This window comes from Paramisgurnus dabryanus, chromosome 15 (assembly GCF_030506205.2).
Source record: "Paramisgurnus dabryanus chromosome 15, PD_genome_1.1, whole genome shotgun sequence".
Taxonomy (NCBI): Eukaryota; Metazoa; Chordata; class Actinopteri; order Cypriniformes; family Cobitidae; genus Paramisgurnus; species Paramisgurnus dabryanus.
This window is the reverse complement of record NC_133351.1, coordinates 1,915,855-1,934,416: the sequence shown is the minus strand read 5'-3', so window position 1 is coordinate 1,934,416 and position 18,562 is coordinate 1,915,855. Positions and strand designations below refer to the sequence as shown.

At 35.9% G+C, this 18,562-nt stretch overlaps 2 protein-coding genes across 3 annotated transcripts in view; one reads left to right on the top strand and one right to left on the bottom strand.

Moving 5' to 3' along the window:
- Positions 1-1,664, top strand: part of nme9 (NME/NM23 family member 9) — a 15,761-nt gene extending 14,097 nt beyond the window's left edge. The window contains exons 17-18 of the mRNA XM_065252358.2: positions 717-818; positions 1,134-1,664. Coding sequence (XP_065108430.1) covers positions 717-818; positions 1,134-1,141 — 110 coding nt within the window. The 3' untranslated portion in view covers positions 1,142-1,664. The remainder of the gene's footprint in view (positions 1-716; positions 819-1,133) is intronic.
- smarcal1 (SWI/SNF related, matrix associated, actin dependent regulator of chromatin, subfamily a-like 1) lies at positions 963-18,562 on the bottom strand. Of its 2 annotated transcripts, XM_065252356.2 has the most exons (18): positions 18,013-18,559; positions 15,318-15,585; positions 14,032-14,082; positions 13,665-13,925; positions 11,853-11,903; positions 11,295-11,478; positions 11,020-11,170; positions 10,001-10,162; positions 9,810-9,875; positions 7,842-7,982; positions 7,431-7,649; positions 7,126-7,196; positions 4,951-5,053; positions 4,556-4,738; positions 3,930-4,030; positions 2,678-2,774; positions 2,459-2,541; positions 963-1,156 (listed from the first exon to the last, which is right to left on the bottom strand). In XM_065252356.2, exons 1-18 carry the CDS (start codon positions 18,202-18,204, stop codon positions 1,153-1,155), a joined length of 2,388 nt encoding a protein of 795 aa, XP_065108428.1. In that variant the 5' UTR covers positions 18,205-18,559; the 3' UTR covers positions 963-1,152. The 2 variants fall into 2 exon arrangements, 1 of the variants encoding a protein (XP_065108428.1); XR_010526985.2 differs by lacking the exons at positions 963-1,156; positions 2,459-2,541; positions 2,678-2,774 and having other exon boundaries at positions 4,959-5,053; positions 18,013-18,562.

Below are 18,562 nucleotides of genomic sequence, written 5' to 3'. Positions count from 1 at the left end.
TCCAGACTTCATAATAACCATACATGGGTTTGGAATTAAAAAAGTTAACAATAATGAATTTTAAATTTGTCAAATCCATTAAAAAGACTATTTAAGGAATTATAGCAAAAAACAAAGAAAGACTCCAAGGCACTCTCTAAAAAAGTAAAAAGCCTTTATTAATACGGCTTGGTCATAATAAACCTTTAAAAACTACGACGCGTTTCGGCATACAAGCCTTCGTCAGGGAGTAAACACATTACAACAAACAGGAAGAAATTTATAACCTTTAATAATAATAAATTAAAATAATACATCTTCCCACTTCTTCCTATTTGTTGTAATGTGTTTACTCCCTGATGAAGGCTTGTATGCCGAAACGTGTCGTAGTTTTTAAAGGTTTATTATGACCAAGCCGTATTAATAAAGACTTTTTACTTTTTTAGAGAGTGCCTTGGAGTCTTTCTTTGTTTTTTGCTATACTTCCATTCCCCTATCCAAAGAGCACCTCGATTTGTACATATTTTTTTGAGTCCGGGTAGCGCTCCTTTATTTTTTGATATTTGAGTTTTACTATTTAAGGAATATTCCACTTTCATAAATATTTTGGATGACATGGGGGTGAGCAAATGATCAGGATTTTTGTTTTATGAAAGTGTAGTATTGCTTAAATCTAAAGTGACTTTTTATAGTCACATAAAAACACAAAATCATTTCTTATCCTTTTTTATAAGCAGATGGTGGTGAAGAAATGAGCCAGCAAATATCACACGAGATCGGAGCCGTCTCAGATCAGAGAGTAACATCAGAGACACCCAGCGAGAGCCAGCAGGACACGGGTCTGATTCTGAATTATATCATCATCAAAACTAGAAATGTTTTAAAGGTTTATACACTGATCTGAGTGACAAAACAATGATCTTACAACACTGAAGAGATACTGAGATTCTCGGATGGATTTTAAAATCACTATGAAACTCTGGTTGTATTTTCAGCTTATTCTTTAATGAAGTTGAATGCCAGATTTGTCATAACTTAAATATTTACCATGACGGTACACTTTGCATTACTGACACATGGTTAGAATGAACAACAACAAAAAAACTAAACAAACTCAAATGTCATAATCTTTACAAGACTTCTCTGTTTTACAGGTGCATGAAATCTTCTGGATCATCTGTGAAGAGAAGAAAGTCAGGCATCAGAGATCCGTTTTAAACCAATCACAGCTCTTATTGTGTGCTTCAAACTTTGAAAAACTGTTTGTCAGTAAAGTTCTCAAAATACCTACAAGAATTGTTTTATTATGGAGCTGTAACTGTTGAATCTCAATCAGAACCAAAATCATTCAATTCTTCCATTCAAATGTAAATCTATTTAATGAAAACGTTAAAATCTGAAGGATCAAGCGATTCTGAATGTATGGCAGCTGAAAAAGACAACCATCTTCAGTAAAACTGTTCTTTATGAATTATTAATAAACTACCACAAATAATAAACATTTAACAAATTGTTTGTTATTTGTGTGTATTTTCAGCGTAAGAGAAACAATGTTTCAAAACATGAAAACTTTGAAATGACCTGCAGTGAGAAATGAAATCTATCTATTATGTGACCCTGGACCAGTCATACAGTCAATTTAAAAATGTAAATCAACTTTTCATTGATGTATGGTTTGTTAGAATAGGACAATGTCTGTCAGAGATACAATTATCTGAAAATCTAAGGATGTCCAAATGAAGCAACACATATTAAGAGAAAACTTCTCTGCCAATGACGAGTTTTTCTGGCAATACGTATTTCCGCTATTATCCACCAGGTGGCGCTCTTTACCCAACTTATAAAACCCGGAAGCAACCCCTCAGGTCAAACAGTTCAAACTCAATGTATGTTTTGATCTTCGCTTTCATTTGATATATTCTATGTTTATATATTTAAAGAAGAACATTTTCTGAAAGGCATTACACTTTTGTGAAAATGTTAGAAAATGCTGGCACTGTGATTTTTTTTTTATAAAAAACTCGATTTACGATTCGATTTTTTTCCCCCGCCCCCATTTAAAACAAAATAATTGCAAACTGTATATATTTTTAAAATATATATTTATTATATTTAATTAAAATGCATCAACAAAAAATTGGGAAGGAAGGAAGATTTGGTGAATGTAAAATGTATACTGCGCTATACTGCAGAGGGGGAGAAAAAAATCTAAAATATTTAGAAAAAACATTTTTTTTCCAGCCCTAGATAGAATGTATTGTTGGCTATTGCTACAAATATATTCATGCCACTAATGACTGTTGTGGTCCACGGTTACGTATATCCAATCTGTCTTTAAATTTTCTGTACACAGAGCATACATTAATCGCATTTTCCAGTTTTCTTTTGATTGACGGGATATATCGGCCATGACTATTGCAGGAAATATTTAAGATAAACAGAAATCAGATGAAAGCTTTTATTTGATGAATGTTCTTACTGATCTTCACTGAGTAATGCCAGCATCTCATCTTCATCAAAGGACCTCTGAAACATCTCAGTGATGGTCAGCTGTTGAGGGTCCTGACAAACAGAGGAAGAATCAGACCATTTATTTCTCTAATTCTTTAAATGAAAGTCTGAATATTCTGTCTGGGATATCATTTATTGTTTTATTAATGATTTTAAAATGTGCTGATAGTCTGATCAAAATACCAACCTTACTGTGAAAGCTGGCAGACTCTGCCTTCTCGGAAATATTAGATTCAGACAAGCCCACCTGCTCCAGAACATTCATTTTCTCTTGAATCATTGGCCTGAGAAAAAGCAAGCCACATATAAAATGACAGCACATGAATGGGTTCATGCCAGCCTACACTGCAATGAAATAAAGAAATCAAACCTTTGACCAGTAGGCAGGGTTCCCACACCTTAGTTAACTTCGAATTCAAGGACATTTCAAGGACTTTCCAAGTCCAAAACCCTCAAATTTAAGGACTAAATGTGGGGACACATTTCAAGTGAGAGCAAGGTTACATCGTGTTACCTTTTAAGATACATTGTTACAGTTCACTTACGAGGGAACTCGCGCTGCGTCACTGCGGTGACACTTTGGGGACGCCTCCAGGGGTAAGTGCGTCTGAATGTGTATATCAAATTCAACCAATGGTGAGGCTTAACGACAAAGACAGGGTGACACTGGAGCCAGGAAGTATATCAATATCTGAAATATTGCCAAAGACGGCATTACAGGGACACAGGAAGTATGGCAAGGGAGACGCAGCGTCTCGTTCCCTTCTCAGGGAACAACTGTTACATTCAAAACCCGAGACGTTTTCATGTGTCAAACACAACTATGCCAAAAAGCATTTTGGTATGAATCAACATTCACATACAGAAGATATAAGCATTTAAAGTGAACAGTTTAGCACGTGTGCTTAAAAAGTCTAGAATTTTTATGATATTATCCTTCACTACACAGGGAATAATATAGATTTTTTCCAGAAAACTTCTTGCATAAAATAGATTCAAGCACTTTCAATGACCTGTATCTATGTATGTATATTTTCAAAAACTTCCCAGGGCCTTGAATTTTTCAAGAACAGAAACTATGTAAGTCAATGGGTTACGTCAACTGTGTTCAGGGCTTACCATCATTTATCGAAATATCTTCATTTGTGTTCAACAGTATAAAGAAACTTCTACAACATGACGCTGAGTAAATGATGAATGTTAAATCAGAAGGGTTAATTAATTATTTTGTTTGAACAAAGAGTTAGCTTCAAAATCGCAAAAAGATCAATATAAATGTGATTTCGTATGAGACAAACTCTATTAATTCTCAAATGTTCTCCAGGTTTAGAAAACTTGACTTTTTCCCTGATTTTCATGTTTTCCATGGCTTGTGTGAATTCCTGTAAAGAAAAAGATGTTAAATAAAGAGAAAGTGTAGATGTGTAGGTGTCACTCACCACAGGTAATCATCAGCAGTGCCTTTAGCCACTAGATAATGAATATCCACATTACTGGTTTGTCCAATCCTGTGTACTCGATCTTCTGCTTGAATCAGGACCTGTACAGCAGAAAAAATTCAGTCAGTCATCAAAATGAATCCCCATTAAACCAAACCAATGTCATTAGACATGACGGTTTGATTTTCTTGTTAATGTGATGTCACACAAACAAAGCCCCACCCACAGACTGGTTAAATTTACCCAAAAGCTTTTCCAAATGTGTTTGATAGCATATTGTAGCACTAATTTGGCTAAATAAACTGTACAAGCATTCACTGTCTGTTGGTAAGGGAGTAAGGAACTGTAGCTCATTTGCATTTTAAGGTACAGACATGAAAACAGCATTTTTGTGCATATAATAAATGATCCGTGGGCTATTTTGAGCTGAAACTTCACAGAGACATTCTGGGCACACCTGAGACTTGTAAATATTACACCTTGTAAAAATGGGCATAATAAATGACCTTTAAATATTTCAGAGATGTGGAAATGTCTGTGATATTTTATGATGCCATTCATTTCTTGGACTTTTCCAGGTTTTCTGTGAGTGTGGGAATGTTGATGAGAGTTTATTAAGTTCTCACTCCAGGATTCCAGAAGAGCTCAGCGAAGACCACGAGATCGGCGGCGTGCAGCGTCAGTCCCATGTTAGCAGCGGTGATTGAGAGAACAGCCACACAGCTCTGCGGGGAAAACTGAAATCTATCACACAGCTGCTGGCGCTCCGCTGACGGCGTCGACCCGTCGATACGAATATAATTGATACCCTGCACAGAACAAGCACAGGATTCACATCTGAAAAATCATGAGGACGACACCCAGAGTCAGTCAATCTGTTATCAGGCCTATCCTCTGCAATGTTTATTTACAAGTAAAAACTCAAATCTAAAAAGTTTTAATAGACAATTCTGCAGATTTGATCTGGATGTGTCTATAGTTGATGGCATATGTTTGAAAAACTAAAAGAAACCTGACAAACCTTCTCACCAAGTTCTCTGGTCACACTGTCCAGCACCAGCTTGTGATGAGCAAAGACCAGAAACTTCTCTCGTCCACACTCCAGCATATCTGAGATGTATTCCCTGAGATACACATTCAACACACACTTCAGTTCATCCATGTAACAGATAACATATAGGCAACTGGTTGTTATCGCAGAAATAATCCCAGACAGTGTGATTAGGACCTGATGTGGATTTTAAGTGTAGGATTTTGCGCCACACTTATTTCGTGATAACAACCGGCTGACTGTACATTATCCCACTTATTACACGGCTAGTTACTTCATAAGTAAGGTAAGGAACATTAAATATTGATTTGAAATATTTTATTTGCATTTTTAACAAATGCAGACCTTCCACAAGGAAAATACGTTTATTTTCGGTTTTAAGATAAGACAAGACTTTCAAACACACTATTTGGTTTAATCATTTGTAAATATAATGTCATAATATTTACTCTTTTCCCACCATTGACGAGTTTAAGAGAAATTAAGAGAAAACGCTTCCCTGACAATGATGAGTATTTCCGGCTTTCCACAATACCGCTATTATCCACCAAGTGGCGCTCTTCTGCAACTTATTAAACCCGGAAGTTTCACCTTAGGGCAAACAGCTGTATGTCTGTGTAAGTTTTGAGGATCGCTCTGCATCAAATTTCTGAGCAAATTTTTTTTATTATTTCAGCTTTTTGCTCAACATTCTGTGTTTTTTAAGAAACCTACCCATATTTGAGAGTTGATAAAAAAGAACAAATAAAGATAGGATGAAACATTTTGTTTGTTTGAAAGGAGAGGTCTGTTTTTTCATTTGAGATATTGTTTCATTTGACATATGGATATATATTTATATATTTAAAGAAGAGCATTTTCTGGAAGGCATTAAACTTTTGTGAAAATCATAAAAAAATGTTGCCGCTGTCTTGCAACTTTAAAAAAAAATGCCAGCGGGGAAAGAGTTAAAAGACATATTTAAATTTTGTGTAATATTAAACTGTATCTGTCAAAATTATTTGCAGCATCCGGATTATCGTGTATTTTTAATTTTTTAAGTGGTTGTTATCTAGGAATAACAAACGTGCAAATGTCACGACTGGCCAATCAGAATCAAGCATTTAAACAAGCTGTGTAATAAAAAAAAATAGTTGAAATAAAAACTCATAATGGGGAGTCATTTTTAAATTCTATTTATTCCTTTTCAATTCGTTCCCCCTTGAAATTCACTCCCCGGACTCCGTCCCCCTGCGTTCCCCCCATTTCCAGCCCTGGATATAATAAAGTTATTGAAATACTGCAAATGTTCATATAACAATATGCATATCACAATGGTGTGCAATAACTGAATGATTTTTATACTTCAAAAAGTTAACGTGAAAGTTTTAGGTGGATGCAGATAGCAAAGAGACTTGCGAAACAAACACGATGAAGTCTTCTCCCAGAAAAAATGTGAAACCTATATATATATATATATATATATATATTTAGTAAAATATTTTTTATTTGATTTGATTTTACAAATAAAATAATTATATTGCATTATCATATGGCATTTTTAGCAAGTTACTTACCACGTATTTGTCTTTAATATCATGCAATGTTACTTCATAATTTAAAAAACTTTTAATAAAACATCTGTGCCCTTTATATTTTAATAATGCAGTATATCAAATAAATTTAGGTTTAAAGGGGACATATCATGAAAATCAGTCTTTTTCATGTTTAAGTGCTATAATTGGGTCCCCAGTGCTTTTATCAACCTAAAAAATTAGAAAAAGATCAACCCAGTGACTAAGTTTTGGTAAACAATTCTCTTCAAGCATGTGAAAAAATAGGTCATTGAAATTTGGCTCCCCTTGTGATGTCAGAAGGGGATCTTCTTATAATAATACCGTACCTTAATCTGCACTATCCAACCACAGCACTGCCATTTAGTGCAGAAATCAGCTCATTTGCATTTTAAAGGACACACCCACATCTACAAAGTGTCAATTTTAACATGTTATAATAAATTATCTGTGGGGTATTTTGAGCTAGAACTTCACATATGTACTCTGGGGACACCAAAGATTTAATTGACATCTTAAAGCTGTAAAAGCAAAAGGTGTGTCATATTATGAAGATAGTTATTTTATTGTGTAATGCATTCTTGATACGTACATGATGGCTTTGGTTTTGGCCTCTGCGGTGTGACTGAAGAAAACCAGAAGAGCTTCTTTCTCCTGAGACTTCTGCACGTTCATCAGAAAACGTATAAACACTTTTACTGTGAAACATTTCTAATAAAAGTGAAGCCATTTTTCTCTATTACCCAGTGAGCCAATTGTAGCTGAATTACAGTACAAACCTCTGACTCTTTAAAACATTTCTGGTTTTATATGAGCATCACTGGTGTGAGTTTGAGTGCTGACACACTTCAGTTTTAAAGACACGTTGCAGATTATTACTGTTGATTTATGGCTTACGTTGCGGCATCCTTTGGCAAGCTCTTTGGCAGCCGCGCTGAGGGCGGCTTTGGTGCGGGAGTTGATGCCGTCCGTCGTCACGGTAACCACCTTGCGCTGTTTGGCGGGAAGCTGCGAGAGCACCTCTGACTTCAGACGTCTGAGCATGATGGACTCCTCCAGAAGAAGCTTCAGTTCATTCAGGTTACAGGAGCCAGAATAATCCCATCCCCACTGAAGCTAAAGACAGAGAGAATCCACTTCACTTTAACTGCATTCACACTCGCTTCAAAACACTCGCCTAGATTCCACATAGTAAGTATTTTTAGATCTAAAACTGTGGTCCGTTTGTTTTTCAGCAAATACTAGTCAGGGCTCAACGCAAATCAAACGTGACCAATTAAGATTTGATTCATGTACAGATGAAGATACCTGCTTGGCATCACAGTAACGTGTGCCGAAGTCATGGAAGCGTGGAAAGAGAGACGGTTTCACGGCTTGAATCTGAGTGAAGAGTTCAGCGGGTCGGGACATGGCTGGTGTTCCTGACAGGAGGATCACTCTCTTAGCAGCCTGTTAAAGAAACATCAGACAACAAACAAAAAGAAAATCACCTGAAACTTCTTAAATACACTTCAAATAAATCCTTCAAATACTCTTAAAAAAAAACTGTGGTAACTTTAGTAACGTGAACTGCACATAACAGATCATACATTTATAGGGATTATTTCCATAATCATTTAATCGGGTTTCGATTAATTGGCTAATCGGATAAAAATAAATATTTTCGATTTTTCACTTATTATAGTTAAATAAAGCACTAAATTAGGGTATTCACTTGTAGAAGTTTACTTTTAAAAGTGCAAAAGCCACACACTACTACAGAGTTTAACTAATATAATATTTTTGATATTTTAAGCCTTAAATAAAAACGTTTGTTCAGCTTTTAAATAGTAAAACACCTTTAAATGTCAAAATTTAAACAAACAAAATGAATTGAGTCTACAAGGACGTGCTGGGAGGAAATTTTGCCACAGAATAATAAACTCATTTTAATATTCAACATTAAACCTTGATAAATTTACCATTATTCGTTATTAACTAAATAAATAATTCATTATGATATGAAAGTGATATACATGCGTTGTTACAGTAATAAAAACCTGGATAACCCTTAGAAAAACAACATGATCTCACGAATTTCCGTGGCATAGTCACAGAATTTTGTGCTAATTTTTCCGTGGCATTCTCACGGATCTCCGCATTTTTCCGTGGCCCTGCTACGGACTGTCTTTTTTCGTGGCATTCTCATGGATTGGTTACTCAACTGCTTTTTCCTATTTTCAAACCATTTTCACTTCGGTTTTGGTGTTTGCATTAGTATGTCACTTTAACTATTGGTTTATATAATTTTTTCTGATTTATTCTTTTTATATTTTCTAAACTTTAAACAATTGTCGCCTGGCGTTGGGGTTAGAGTTGGGTTTGGGTAGGGATGTCATTTCATGTAAATCTAACCCTAAACCGAAGCGAAAATGGTAAGAAAATAGGACAAAACAGTTGAGTAACCGATCCGTGAGAATGCCACGGAAAAAGACAGTCCGTAGCAGGGCCACGGAAAAATGCGGAGATCCGTGAGAATGCCACGGAAAAATTAGCACAAAATTCCGTGACTATGCCGGGGAAATTTGTGAGATCAGGTTGTAGAAAAAAGTTACCCAAATTCAGAACTCTGCCAAAAGGCCGAGGACCTGGCAAAGCTGTAGCGTGGTCCTTATTTTTCAACTTTTAAAAGTTCATGCTCTCAGTCCACGAATATGTATTAATATAATTAATATTTAGAGGTTGCCCAAGTTTAACACATTAGTGTATTATGTGATACTTTGTGCTAGCATTTATTAATAATATATACTTATGGCAGCATTGGACCTATTTGAGCATGCTCCATGCAATTAACTCCTGTTTTAGTTGTGATATGTCTTTCAAAGCAAGACAGCTTCAATGTGAATGAAGCACAATAGACAATATACACTGAGACAATGGCTGAAGCAACACAAAGCAAGTCCGCTATATAGTTACTCGGATCAGAAAAGACTGAAATAACTGGAACAAAGTTACCCTTCAAGAAGCAAGTTTTATGTGTGTTGTGCGTTTTTAAATGGTACAGTTTTTGCAAAAATATGTGATTTCGGAAATATTCAATGGCTTTGAGCAACCTCTAGATATTGTAGAAACTTATTTGACTTAATAAGCGCACAGCTCGTGCTGTATAAAGCGGATGCCCGAGAGTCCTCTCTCAAGTAAAACATCAGCATTTGAATGCAGACCACAAACCTTGGAAAAGTTTAGAAATTTGTTCAGTATTTACAATCATGTTTCTGCAGTATTTCAGTGTCAGACCTTTAGTAGAGGAAGAGCTGCTCTACAGCGAGCGGTCTTCATGTTCTTCAAGAAGTGAGACTCGTCCTAAACAAACCAGATGAGATTTAAAGTTTACATCCTTTAACTGCTTTAAGTGCATTGAATGTTTACATTCATTATCAGTATGGGAATCAAACCCATGGAGCTTCAAGAACACAGCTCTCTCTCACCATAATGATGACATTGAAAGAGCTGGATGGTTGCTGTTTGTCCATCTTACTGAGCAGGTCATAGCTGACGATGTTAATGAGACCAGAGTGGAGATTGTCTTTGCCTTTAACCACCACATTAATACTGTCAGCGTTCACAGATGGCAACCAACGGCGGAAAGCCTGGGAGAGAGAGAGAATTTAGCGGTGTTTTACTTATTTGTCTTTTAACCTTCTTCCACTGAGGCAGGGTTTCCACACCTTAGTTAACTTCAAATTCAAGGACCTTTCAAGGACTTTCCAGGTCCAATTCCGTCAAATTCAAGGAGTAAATGTGGGGACACATTTCAAGTGAGAGCAAGGTTACATCGTGTTACCTTTTAAGATACATTGTTACAGTTCCCTTTTGAGGGAACTCGCGCTGCGTCACTGCAGTGACACTTTGGGGACGCTTCCAGGGGTAAGTGAGTCTGAATGTGTATATCAAATTCAATGTTGAGGCTTAACGACAAAGACAGGGTGACCCGGGAGCCAGGAGGTATATCACTATCTGAAATATTGCCAAAGATGGTGTTACAGGGATGTAGGAAGTATGGCAAGGGAGACGCAGCGTCTCGTTCCCTTCTCAGGGAACAACAGTTACATACGTAACCCGAGACGTTTTCATGTGTCAAACACAACTATGCCAAAAAAGCATTTTGGTATGAATCAACATTTGCAAACAGAAGATATAAGCATTTAAAGCGAACAGTTTAGCATGTGTGCTTAAAAGGCTAGACATTTTATGATATTATCCTACACTACACAGGAAATTATATAGATTTTTTTTTCTTGCATAAAATAGATTCAAGGACTTTCAATGACCTGTATCTATGTATGTATATTTTCAAAAACTTCCCAGCTCCCTGAACTATTTCCCCCAGATTCACAAACTTTCAAGGATTTCAAGAACCCGTGGGAACCCTGTGCATTGATATCTGATGCTCGCTGTCTGATTTCAATGCATCCCACAGCACCACCACTTAAAGATGAGACGTTACCTCGGCCCATGTGAAGCGCACAGAGGACGGGGCGACCACCAGCAGCGGCCACTCGCTCCTGTAGTATGAGGCGATACAGATGGCCTGTATGGTTTTACCCAAACCCATATCATCAGCCAACAGCAGACGGCCGTCTCTGGACACTGCAAAACTGAAAAATGATCAGACATTGTCACATACAATCCACATCCGCCATAGCAAACATGCAAGAATATTATTTTGAAGTGACAGGTTGTGAGTTTTAAAACCACAGATGCCACTGGTAAAAGACTCACTTGACTCCATCTCTCTGGAAGGGCATGAGGCTGTGTGTAAGCTTCGGATCGACACCGGAGAGATCCGCCGCAGGAGGAACATCAGGTCTGGACTCGCTCTTCTCAAATTGAGAAGAGAAGGACTGAATCACAGCGTGAGGTAAAGGTTCGATCTCCACCGATGACAGCTGATTTAGATGTGACACTGTATACAGGAAATCATATCTTCATGGTTTATGCTGAATTTACAGTGCATCAAGGCGCACATCTGATCAGTATGTGTGACTGATGAGATTGAATCTATAAGCACCATGATCTACTACAGGAACGTACTGTATGACCTTAATCTTTAAAACCGAAACATACCCCATGATAAAGAATACACATTACATTGTTTAAAGGGGGACTCACAATGTAGTAGACAAGCACGTTAAGCTTGTTTGTCTAAACGCTTGACATCAGACTGACAACTAAATGTTGTTTTGGGGCAAAACAGCCCCTTTAATTCTTTTTCTTTCTGTAATGACTCGTCTTATACTCTTCAGAAACATTTAAATTATAAAATTGATTGTGACTCACTGAGTTTGCCATAGTCTTCCAGCAAGAAACTCCACTTTCTGGTGTTCATGTCTAATAACAACCAAACAAAAGTGCATTAGTACAGGATTCATGTAAAAGGAACTTTTTTAAGTGATTTTCCTTATTTTAAAGCATTAGATGGATAAAGCCCATGTTTTTTGCTTTGTATTTTTCTAAGAACTAATAGAAACATTACATGCAACCTTGCAACCATTTCATTTTGGTGCATATCTAAAATTGACTACTATACAAATGGCAAGTATGCAATGTTTTTCTGCCAATTTAAAAAAAAATAATTAAATACAAAAAAATGTAAACATTAAATTAAAGTCTTTCATTTTTAAGGTGATAATGCATCTTTCCTGCCAAATTAAAAAACTTTTACTTTTTTAACAAATTCTATGTTAATAAGTGAGTGGGGTTTGGGTTTGTGTACTTTTGCATCCATTCATTTTTCCTTTTCTAACAAAGAATAAAAATAAATGAAAAATGTGCTTTTCTCTTTTTGTTTATCCGCTTTTTATTATTCTTACTTATGCTACTCGTGAGTTATAGGCTACGCATTTTAATACAAACTAGACTGAACACATACAAGATTGAAAAAATTTTTTTTTTCAAAGGAAAGTGTTTTTGACAGTCAAATTATGTTAAGTTGATGAATGCAGAAGATGATAAATACACGTTTTTAACAATTAACGGCTATTTTCAATGAACATGCAGTCAGTGTTCATGCCAATTTAAATGTTTTAGAGCCTGATTTGTGAAAACGTTCACAAATAAAATTGCCCAAATTATATAATCTTAAAACTAATAATAATGGTCCCGAACAAAACATAAATAAACTTATCAATTTAAATAAGACTATTCAGATGAGTCCTTTAAAGACTTTGTGAATTGTTTTACAGTATATATTTTGCATGTTAACCCTTGATTAAGTTCAAAATATAAGAATATAAAACAATAAACTGATTTTAGTGTTTCAAACCTCCTTGTGTATTTATACTGCATATAGTAATCTATATCTTTAAGGGAACTGGAGAATTACGGTTCCTAAAATGACCCCTTTCCTTTGTACGAGTAAAATTACTATTCAGATTGGTGAAATCTTTACCAGATCAGTCAAACTACACTACATTACTCACAAATCAGGCTCTATCTAAAACAAGTGAATTGGCACAAACTCTGACTCTGATGTTAATCCCGTTAATTGTAAAACCATGTATTTGTCATCTACTTTGCATTGAAAAAAGAAACTAAATGTGCTGATATGTAAATGTGTTGATGTTTATAAAGTAGGGCAGATTTACTTCCAAAAAAGTCTGAATATGAAACGGTTAGAAAACTGGTAATAATCGCTTTATTACGATATTTATTTGTGCATTCTTTAAATGTATAATAGGTGCAAAAAGTTAAAAATCTGAAAATAGGCTACGTCAATATTTTTAGGGTAAAATGTTTATATATAGTTTGAATTCAAATTTCGTCATTTGACATTGCGTTTTAAAAATACAACAACCGCAAATATTTCATTTTTTGTCGATTAAAAAAAAAGGAACAAATAAATGGACACAATAGTACACGCCTTGCCTCAAGATTGTAGTGAAAATGAATGAAATGTCAAATCATCAATTGCATTTTATTTTTCAATTTGGCAGGGAAGATGCATTATCACCTTAAAAATGAAATAATTTAATTTAACGTTTTTATTTTTATTTTAGCATTTAATTAATTAATTAATTTAAAATTGGCAGAAAAATCCTCCCAAAGGCAAGTGCTTCTTTTTACTTCATAATGATTTTCTACTACACTCACCATAACATTTAGATGGCATCTGCTTGAATATTCCAATAACATCAGCCTGGTATCCGATATCCACTTCCAGACGAGAGCGAGAAACCAGAACACATTTGCCCTGGATGGTGGCACCTGGTTTCTGCCAACCCTGACAGAGTCTCATTAAAGCCGCCAGGGCTGCTGCATCTTTGGGGCGACTGGTGGACGCTGAAATATTCAGGCCTTCCATTCCATCCAAGGGTTTCAGAGAGACGGAGGGCAAACTAGCAGCCTGGTCCACTGAAACACAACAAAACCATTAGACTCACTGTACCATAGGAAAATATAAGAAAATATATAGACTTTGCTTGTCTGAGTCAAGCCACTAACATGAATGAAGACATACTCAGCATCTGATAGTCCTTTAGACTGAAGTTCCACGTCTTTGTCGCAGGATCTGTGATGACAAACAAATAAACAACGGATAAACACTGAAATTAGAAATAAAGTAATGTATGAAGTATGTTATCATTTTTCTCCAGAACACAAAAGAACACAGAGGACAAAAACATTAATCATAATAGCAGTCCATATCAACATGATTGATAACGGCAACAATAAAATATATTTTCATCGTTGAAAAGTCTTTTTATCTTGTGACCTACAGTATGAGTCGTGTTTACACAAAACGATTAAATCATTAAGCGCTGGTTTCCTGGACGTGGCTTAAGTCTAGTCACAGACTAAAATGCATGTTTGAGCTGCCTTCATTTAAAAACACCTTGCACTGACGTATCTTAAAATATATCACAGGGTTATTGTTTTGTCACAAGATGCACCTTAGTAATGATTTTTGTAAGATATGTTTGTAAAAACGACTTGAATGTCCTAATACAGGGTTCCCACACCTTAGTTAACTTCAAATTCAAGGACCTTTCAAGGACTTTCCAGGTGCAATACCCTCAAATTCAAGGACTTAATGTGGGGACACATTTCAAGTGAGAGCAAGGTTACATCGTGTTACATTTTAAGATACATTGTTACAGTTCCCTTTCGAGGGAACTCGCGCTGCGTCACTGCGGTGACACTTTGGGGACGCCTCCAGGGGTAAGTGCGTCTGAATGTGTATATCAACTTCAACCAATGGTGAGGCTTAATGACAAAGACAGGGTGACGCGGGAGCCAGGAAGTATATCGCTATCTGAAATATTGCCAAAGACGGCGTTACAGGGACCCAGGAAGTATGGAAAGAGAGACGCAGCGTCTTGTTCCCTTCTCAGTTATATACGTAACCCGAGACGTTTTCATGTGTCAAAAACGACTATGGTTTTTTACCTGGTATACACTTAAAAATGAAATGTATTTGTGTCCAGTTGAAAAGTTGTTGTTTGTATCCGCAGACCTTTTAGTGTTGCAATGGCAATACCGCAACACCACGAAACCGTGGTATTTTTGCTTAAGGTTATCATATTACCAAACTCTCAATACGGGCCCATGCCTAGTTGCAGCCCTAGCCCATATGACTGGTGTGCTATATTCTGAGCTTTGTACATACTTTCAGAATTTACCTTGTGTGTTAAAAATATTAACTGCATACATGTATGACATGACATAACGGCCAATGAATTTCCAGGTGAATAATTTAAAAAAGCCACATATGAAAACTCAAGTGCACACATCACGTCTACTCACCATAGTTCTTGGAAGGAATGCTTTTGAACGCGGCAATAAGTTCAGCGTTGTAACCGACCTCCACTCTGAACCGATCATCTGAATGTGACACACATCTTCCTTTAACAGTCACCAAAGGCTTCTTAGTAGGAACACCTGACCCAGTTTCAGGGGTTTTAAATGCCCTCTTCTCTCCTGTGGGTGCTTTGACCGTCTGTCCATAAAAGCTACAGGACGCAGAAGCAGTTTTGGATGTCGGAGATGCAAAAGGACTTTGTTTGCCTATAAGCTGATCATGCAAGACAAAAACAACCATTAGAGGTAGAAAGAGATTATACATTTTTCAACTTCATTAGTATTTTACTGTCATAGAAAAGCATTTGGTGGAAAAATGGCTACAAACAGTAAAGAAAACAACACAGACAAAGTAGCTTAGTTATTTAAGCATTAGTCAGTTTATATAATAGTTTAGATATATACAAAACAATACATAAAACTGTCCATGAGACTATCAAATGACTGCTGGTCAACTAAAAACATTTATAACCATAAAACCAATAAATATTAGGGATGCACCCGTAGGATTGCAAAATTTGTGGAATTTTCAAGACTGGAAACTTTCCATGGGAATTAACAGGAATATATTGGAAATATGGGAATTAACAAGAATAAACTGTGAATTTGAAAGATGTCAGAGTTGCCTATAACATGGAACTTAAATATAAATCTTGCAGCATTATTTTGTTTAAAACAACAAGATTTAATGCAATTTTATTTAAATTTCTACCCTGCACGTTCTTCAATCACATGCACCCAGCACACTGCTTACTGAAGGCCACACCCCTGCATGTACTTGCATTTATTCTTACATAACAATGCACAGATCATTTCATAAAGTCAGTAAATCAGATATCTAATTACTGTACATTACTGTAATTAGTGATAGACCGATATATCGGGCCGATTTTTGCGAGTGTATCGGCATCGGGCGATACGTGGCTGCTGTGTTAGTCGATAGTTTTTTCCGGCATTATTTACAGACAGAGTGCTGGAAGCTGCAAGCGATTGCAGATCATGTGATAAAAACAACCAACTTTTCAATGACAACATCGAAAGCTCGGCCTAACAGCTGATCATAGCTGGACAAAGTGGGATTTTATTTCTCATCTCTATATGTATTTGTGGTAGTAAAGTGCTAGAAATCAATATCCTTTGCTGATAGTTTCTCGTCATTGTGGAGAGTGCAGTTCATGGTTCCATAGCACCCTCACCTATTTTTATTATTTGTTAAATATAATTTTTTTTTAAGTTCAATAATGTTGTTTTCTAAAATTGAGACTTGTAACATTTGGCATCATCATTTTTATGATATAAATTGAGTGAGCAAAAGTAGTATCGACTCCAAATATCGGCTCAAGAAAATCGTCAGCCTGTGTCGGTCAGCCTCTATCGGCACAAAAAAATCCATATCGGTCGATCCCTAACTGTAATTACAGTACTCAAAAGTTTTGGACACATCACCATTTTTAATGTTTTTGAAAGAACCCAGGTAAAAAATAATATACTTTAGTGTATTAGAAATATGATTGAAGTACATGAAGTATAAAACAAGTATGCTTCCACTTGTTGTGCTTTATTTAAAGAGTATTTAAAATGTACTTTTTAGAAGAATACTTTTAGTGTATGGACAAAATGTACTTAAACACAACTATAATTTGCACCGCAATGCCTTTTAAAGTGTATTTCCATTAGAATGGCGATACAACGCAATTGTAGGGTGCTTAATTGCTCATAAATCTTGATTTTCAGTCGTGTATTTTAGTTCACTTAAAGTTTAAAAAAGTTGTTCCATTTTAATATACTATTTACACTTGAAGTGTAGTCAAATAGATGTTAAGTTGAAGTTAATACATAATTGAATACACTTATACTTAGATTTGACGAAAATAGTACAAAATGTAGAAAATATACTTACAGTAAAGTACACTTTTTTAAAGTATATTAATAATATAATTATTTTTCACCTGGGAAGTATCTTATGCTCATCAATCCTGCATTTATTGGATCAAAAATCCTTCAGAAATCATTAATATTACAATAATTTCTAAAGGATTTTTGATCAAATAAATCCACGACTTGATAAGCGTAAATATCAGGATTCTTCAAAATCTGTATTAACTTGCATCTATGTCTGCATATGACCAAAGAAAATGTTTATTTACGATACAGTTTATATAAATTTCCAAATAATTCCCATACATTTCCGTTTAGTTTCCAATTTGGAATATTTCTAAATTTTGCCCAGATTAAGATCCCATGGAAAGTTTCAAGAAACGTTCTCCCCTTTGCAACCATATGCACCGATATATCTGCGTATAATTGGTATCGCCAGATAATGATCAGGGCAGATTATATCCTGACTATCAAAAGAAGTGGAAAAAACATCTTGGATTTCATGACATAATTATTTAAAACAGGGGGATAAAAGCAAAACTATCGGTAGATGTCATTCTTCTAAGTAATCAAATATTGGTAGCGGCACAATTTTGGTATTGGTACATCCCTAATAAACATATTCGTTTCTAATGTTGTTCTGTTTCTGCTATGTTTATTCTTCATTGTGTCACAAAGCAGAAATTAAACAGTACTTTAAAATCGGTTCTGCTATCATGTGATATAAACTCGTGACAGTCTGACAGTGTCTAGTGGTGCCCACCTGCTTGACATCGCTGTTGACTGTACATGATCGTGTCGGATCAGATGCTGTTGTCTGTGTGGTATTGTTTGGGGCAGATCCGAGGGGCAGTTGAATGTTGCCCTGCGCGTGTCTCTTAGCTCTTATGGCCAGAGCTCGCTGTCTGTTCTCCTCAATCCGCCTCTGCTGTTCTGGAGTTAAACTCACAGACATTACGGCTCTTACTTCAACTCAAACCCTTACACACTTATCATTTCTGCAATAAAACACAAAGAACATGCCTGCCTCGCATTAAACTCTCATAATTATGTTACATAAACTAACTTTACATTACATAGCTTGTGGATATAATTCTGTTTCTTTCGTTATTGTGAATATCCACAAAATGGCGCCAATCGAGAAGCAGAGCGTTAAACAGAATTTAATTAATCGATTAATACATTATTATGTTAATTTAAATGGAATAAAAGAAGACAATCAAATGATATTATTTAGCGAGCTAAACTTCACGCATAAACAACTTCAAACGACGCGGCACGCAACCGGATATGACGACGTGACGCTTGTGTCA